The sequence below is a fragment of the Arachis ipaensis genome, chromosome B07 (assembly GCF_000816755.2).
Source record: "Arachis ipaensis cultivar K30076 chromosome B07, Araip1.1, whole genome shotgun sequence".
Classification (NCBI taxonomy): Eukaryota; Viridiplantae; Streptophyta; class Magnoliopsida; order Fabales; family Fabaceae; genus Arachis; species Arachis ipaensis.
Window position 1 is genome coordinate 122677559 of NC_029791.2, and position 6340 is coordinate 122683898.

Genomic DNA, 6340 nt, shown 5'->3' on the forward strand with positions numbered 1-6340 from the left:
TCCAGGAAAAGAGGTCGGAGTTTTTCCTCAACAAGTCAATGAGCTGCTTCTTTAGACTTTCTTTCAAATTTGCCCTTATGCTTGTTGTCTTATCAAGGTTGTCTCCTATTTTGACCTCTTCAACTTTGCCTTCAGGTAGAGGGTGTAATTCTTCACGAACTCGGACTCCCCCTAATTTGACGGCATTGACTTCCTTGCCTCCCGAGTTGCCTTTCAGACTAAGGCTCTCGTTATAGCACTTTCTGGCTAGCTTTTAGTCTCCTTTGATGGTAGCAACCCCTTCGGACGTAAGGAATTTCATGCAAAAGTGGGGAGTAGAGACGACAACTACAAGCCTGTTTAAGGTCGTTCGCCCTATTAGAGCGTTATAGGCCGAGTTCACATCAACTACAATGTAATCGATGCTTAAGGTTCTTGACCTGGCACCCTTTCCAAAGGTGGTATATAATGAGATATAACCAAGAGGTCGGATAGGGATATCCCCAAGTCCGAACAAACTGTCGGGGTATGCTTTTAGGTCTTTTTCTTCCAACCCGAGCTTGTCGAAAGCGGGTTTGAACAAGATATCAGCTGAGCTTCCTTGGTCTATCAGGGTGTGATGAAGGTTCGTGTTGGCCAAGATCATTGTTATCACCACTGGGTCATCGTGCCCGGGCAGTAGGCCTTGTGCGTTCTCTTTTGTGAAAGAGATGGTGGGTAGGTCGGTCGGTTGGTTATGTTCCCTAACCTGGTATACTTCTTTGAGGTGTCCTTTTCATGAGGATTTTGACACCCCTCCTCCTGTGAACCCTCCATTAATCATATGGATGTGTCACTCTGGGGTGTAAAGAGGGCGTTCTGATTGTCCTCCTTCTTCATCCCTTATTCTCTTCTTTGGGTCGTCTGGCCTGTCTGCTAGGTATCTGTCAAGTCGGCCTTCTCTGGCCAACTTTTCGATGACATTATTTAGGTCGTAACATTCATTAGTGGAATGCCCGTACAATTTATGGTACTCACAATATTCGGTCCGACTTCCAGCTTTCTTATGTTTAATCGGACGAGGAGGTGGAATCTTTTCTGTATGACATATTTCTCTGTAAACATCGAACAAGGAAACCCTTAGAGAGGTATAGTTGTGATACTTTCGAGGCTTTTCTATATTTTGTTCCTCTTTTTTCTTGGGTTCCCTCTCTTTGTCCCGAGTTTGATAGTAGGGCAAGTTAGACCACGAAGGAGGTTCCCTAAGTCGGGAGTTTTCCTCCATATTGAAGTACTTTTCTGCCCTCTGTTGAATTTCAATTAGGGAGGTTGGGTATCTCTTAGATATTGACTGAGAGAATGACCCTTCTCTAAGGTCATTAACCAGACCCATAATTATGGCTTCGGTTGGTAGACTCTGAATTTCCAGGCAAGTTTTGTTGAATCTTTCCATATAGTCTCGAAGGGTTTCCCTGACATCCTGATTTACCCCTAGCAGGCTCGGGGCGTGCTTCGTTTTGTCTTTATGGATGGAGAATCTGGTAAAAATATTTTCTTGCCAAGTCGTCGAAACTAGTGACCGACCTGGGGGGCAAGCTATCAAACCATTTTATTGCAGCCTTGGTTAAAGTAGTTGGGAAGACTTTGCAATGAACGAGTGGTGTCAGAGGCGTCGGCTAAGTACATTCTGCTCCTAAAATTACTGAGATGGTGGCTCGGGTCAGACGTTCCGTCACAGAGATCCATGTCGGGAGATTTGAAGTTCCTAGGAACTTTAGCTTTCATGATTTCTTTTGTGAACGGATCTTGCCCTCCCAAGGAACTTTCATCACGCTCCGCCCGATTATTCCTCCTTTGTATATCAGCTTCCAATTTTCGTAGCTTGTTTCCTAACTCCTTTCGTCGCCTTACTTCTTTTTGCAAATCCCGTTCTGCTTCCCGTTGTCGTTCAGCCTCGTGTTCGAGCTGTTGTAGTCGATCCCCTTGGCCATGAACGAGATCTAGGATCTCGGTCGCATGAGGTTGGTCCTCAGCCTCGGGATGGTGGACCTCAAACTGGATCCTCCTTGTTTGAGGATTTCCTGAGCTCCCTTCCCCGTGGGGGCCATGGTGTGGTGGGGGAGGCGGAAGTAAGAGGGCTTGGTCTTCTTGCTGGTCTTCTCGCTCAGATTCAGATGCCGTATAGCCATCTCTGCGCTCGTGGTCTGCCATTTGTCAGAGGGTGAATCCCAGGTCCCCAACAACGGCGCCAATGTTCCGAGGGTTACCTGAAATGTTGATTTAGGCCTGAACGTGAGGTCTAGGTCCCTTTGAGTGGTAACGTCCGACCTCTTTGGTGCCGAGATGCCGCCTGTCCGAGTTCCTCGTGAGGAGGTGGGGGTGGTATCTGAAAGAGACTCCGATGCTTAAGTTGGCAAGGGCTTTAAGCATGTTTTTAGTAGAGTAGAACATGAATATACCTGAGGGGTGTTAGTATATTTATAGTAGAGTAGATAACCATCTTTGTTGGATTAGTTCTATCTTTTCTGATAGATAAGCGTTCCCTTTATCTTTGGAGTTTGTTGGGATCTACCTTATAGATGAGATAGAGATAGTAGGAGAGATTAAAGGAGGCAGTTACTTGTTAAGTCGAGCAGAGCTAGACCTCCACGTCATTGCAGGAGGTCGGGTTTATAGTGAAGTCTACCTTATTAGTGGGCCATTTTGGTCTTCTTGGGTCTGGCTTTTATTTATTGAGCGAGGGTATGAACAGGTACCACCCCCCACCTCTTCATGAGGAACTCGGACAGGTGATGCATCAGCATCAACCAGTCAGACACTGCCATACAAAGGGATATGGACCTCACATTCATGCCCAAATCGACGTTTCAGGTAACCATCAGAACACTAATACTTGTTCTAAAATTTTATTTTCGTATAGGGTAAAGTACTAAATTAATTCTCTACGTTTGGACGTAATCCTGTTTTGGTCCTTAAGGTTTAAAGTGTCCTATTTGAATCCAGAAAAGTTTCATTTAGCTTCAATTTAGTCTCACTATGAGGTCAAAGATAAATAATTAACGAAATGTCCTACATGACAGCAATATAAGAACAAGGTCGATAATTTGAAAAATAGGTACAAGATCCAAAGGCACAAAATCAACCGTGGATGCATCAATACATGTATTTAACATTTTTTTTAGTTTTATAGAAAATATTTTATTTTAATTATAAGAAAAATGATAAATAAATGTATTGATGCATCCACGGTTGATTTTGTACCTCTGGAGCTTGTACTTATTCTCTAGATTATCGACCTTGTTCTTATACTGCTGTCATGTAGGATATTTTGTTAATTATTTATCTTTGACTTCCGATAGGACTAAATTGAAGCTAAATGAAACTTTTTTGTATTCAAATAGGACAATCTAAACCTTAAGGACCAAAACAGAATTACGCCCAAACGTAAGGGACCAATTTAATACTTTACTCTTTTCGTATAAATTTACATATGTTTAAATTGATTAAATATGTGATTATTTCATTGAGAAATAAAAAAATACTTTTGCATGAAATATTTAAACCTCAAATTACTTTTAGTTCTTCAATAGATCTTTTAAATAAAGGTCACTTAAAAATAGGTATTTTTTCAAAAGTTCCTCCAAATGAATTCAATAATACAAAAGAAAATGCAATTTATGTTTTTGGAGACTATTAGAACAATTGCCTTTTTTTACTTTTAGGGAACGTTCTAGCTAATTTCTATTTTTTTCCAACTAAAATGTTGACCTTTAACATTGTCCCTTTGTGTTAACAAGAATAAATTTTAAATTCAAAACTTCAAACATACTTGAACTCTTCACCAATCACCATTAACACAATCTAAAAACATTACTGGTTTCCATTATTCTGCCTATTCGTTTAGCAAAGAACAAACATAAATCGAACAATTGATCATTTGTGGGGGAAAAGAGGGACTAAATGTATATAGAATAAATTACCATTTGTATCCATGAAAGATACAGACGCTGAAAAATGTACCCATACAAGAATAAAACAACAATTGTAACTATAGAAGATGCCTTATGTGTGCCAAAAGTACACTAACAGATCAATTGCGTAACCAACGTCCGGGTACTTTTGGCACACGAAGGTCATCTTCCGTAATTACAATTATTGTTTTATTTTTGCATGGATACATTTGTCCGCGTCTATATCTTTTATGGGTACAAATGATAATTTATTCAATGTATATAATACTGATTACGATAGAGGTACCACAATCAGATGCCTCTCTTAATGCAATGCACTTTTATTGTGAGGCGGACATATGTTTCGCCAGTGTTAGTCTGCATTAATCAGTGAAGACCTATATTAAATATCATTATCACTAACCTCCAAGTGCTCAATCCCAACAGAAGCCTGGCAAAAGAAATTAAGAAAGTGTTGGCACCCAAAAATTGCTTCAAGAAACAGCTGAGGAAATCTTAGTTATTAGATTTTAGTAGGCTGATGAATAGATAATGGTCGCTAACAAAAAAAACATATTCTTATATGGGATGGCACATTCTTGCTCATTTGAAGAACCAGGTCTGGTTCAAGAGACTCGCACTACTCGGGAAAAAAAACCACTTGCAGTGTAGATGTGTATATTGGTGTGTGTAGTGTCGATGTGACAATCGAAGTTTACGCAATTAAGGTCGAATATTCTATTCCCAATGGGATTTTAATTTCTAGTAGCGACATATGAAAACAACTATTTGTATTCTGAAGCTTGATGGCTAATATTTATATTCATGATTATTTTTCACCTCCATTTACCCTGATGCCAAACTATGTTAAGGTGAAGCAATTTACGGGAAGCAATTACTCCAAATTTTTCGGAGAAGAAATGGGAAGTTCTTGGAACAGTTTTCTATCAAGCGAACAATTTTCTATCTTTGTAAGATTTAATTGTGCCTAAAGCCGCAGATATCTCTACACCTAAGTTGCAGAAACAACAACGGCGAGAACAAAGTCAATAGAGTAATCGCCACTAGGCAAGAAGACTATTCACATGTTGGCAAACTAAGACCTATAACTAATTCAGAAACGTAGCAAAGAAGAAATACCCATCCATCCATATCTACAAATCAGAATCTGTCGCAACTTCCTCACTTCTACATTGCTGTGGCATAAGCCGCCTTCTCTTTGCAGCTTGTTCCTCACAAATATCAAGTGCCGTGCCATCAATCATTTGACCATCATTATCACAAGTGGCCTTGTCATCAACTATCTTACCGTTGTCATAGATGACCTTGTCATCACCGGTCTGATCACCACAAGTGACCTTGTCATCAGCCATCTGACCATCACCACAAGTAGCTTTGTAGTCAACTGCATGACCATCCTCACTAGCGACCTTGTCATCAGCCATCTGACCATCTTCACCAGTGACCTTGTCCTCAACCATCTGATCATCACACGTGACCTTGTCGTCAACCACATCACCATCCTCACTAGTGAACTTGTGATTAACCATAGGACCGTCCTCACAAGCAACAAAGTCATCAACCATCTTAACATTCTCACATGTGACATTGTCACCAACCGTATGATTGTCACAGGTGACCATGTCATTATTCATCTGGCCATTGTTGCAAGTGACCTTTTCATCAATCATCTGACCATCATCACAAGTGACCTTGAGATCTCCCATCTGGTTACCATGACAATTCGTATTCAAGTCTTGAACAATTCCGGTGAGAGAGGCAATTGGCAAATTGTTATCACCAGAGACAGGAACATCTGTTAAATATTCCGGGTTTTTCATTGGTGGATGACGATTTATTTGACCAAGGTCAGCTTCATTTCCAATAGGGCAATTTTCAACAATCCCTATGTCATCTTCAGAATCATCAGAGCCACCACTTGATCCATCTAAAGAAGACTCGGCCATGTTATGCTCGGTATGCAAAGAGGTAACTGATCTATGACAAGTGTCATCTCCATAATCCCTAGGTAAATATGGCAAGGAACAAGCTTGAGGAGTAACTGCCGCTGCTTGCTGGAAGTTGGGATCTGAAGGCAAATACATATATTGTTCGCCAAGATCTGCATCCTCCTATTTTAAATACAAAGACGAAGCAGGAGGAACAGGATCAATATTACGACAACAATGTAGAAAAATAAGATATTAGACCTAATTGCTAATTTAGATATTTTACACATCATTCAATGGTAATATTAAGAAGTGTACCCCACCAGGGGAAAAGTCCCATCCCATAAGATACGTAACAGACCCCCTATATGACCATAGGGTGGAACATAATCAATTTCAAGACTACAAATGCACATGCAGACAAAGTTGAGTAGATACCTCCATTGAAAATATAGAACCATTGAATCGATAATCAGAAGACCG

General features: G+C 40.4%; 1 protein-coding gene across 1 annotated transcript in view; it reads right to left on the reverse strand.

Moving 5' to 3' along the window:
- The window catches only part of LOC107606207, a gene marked incomplete in the record, with an annotated part of 2312 nt that continues 808 nt past the window's right edge, over positions 4837–6340 (reverse strand). The window contains 2 exon segments of the mRNA XM_016308221.2: positions 4837–6040; positions 6296–6340. Of these exon segments, the coding sequence (XP_016163707.1) occupies positions 5063–6040; positions 6296–6301 (984 nt within the window).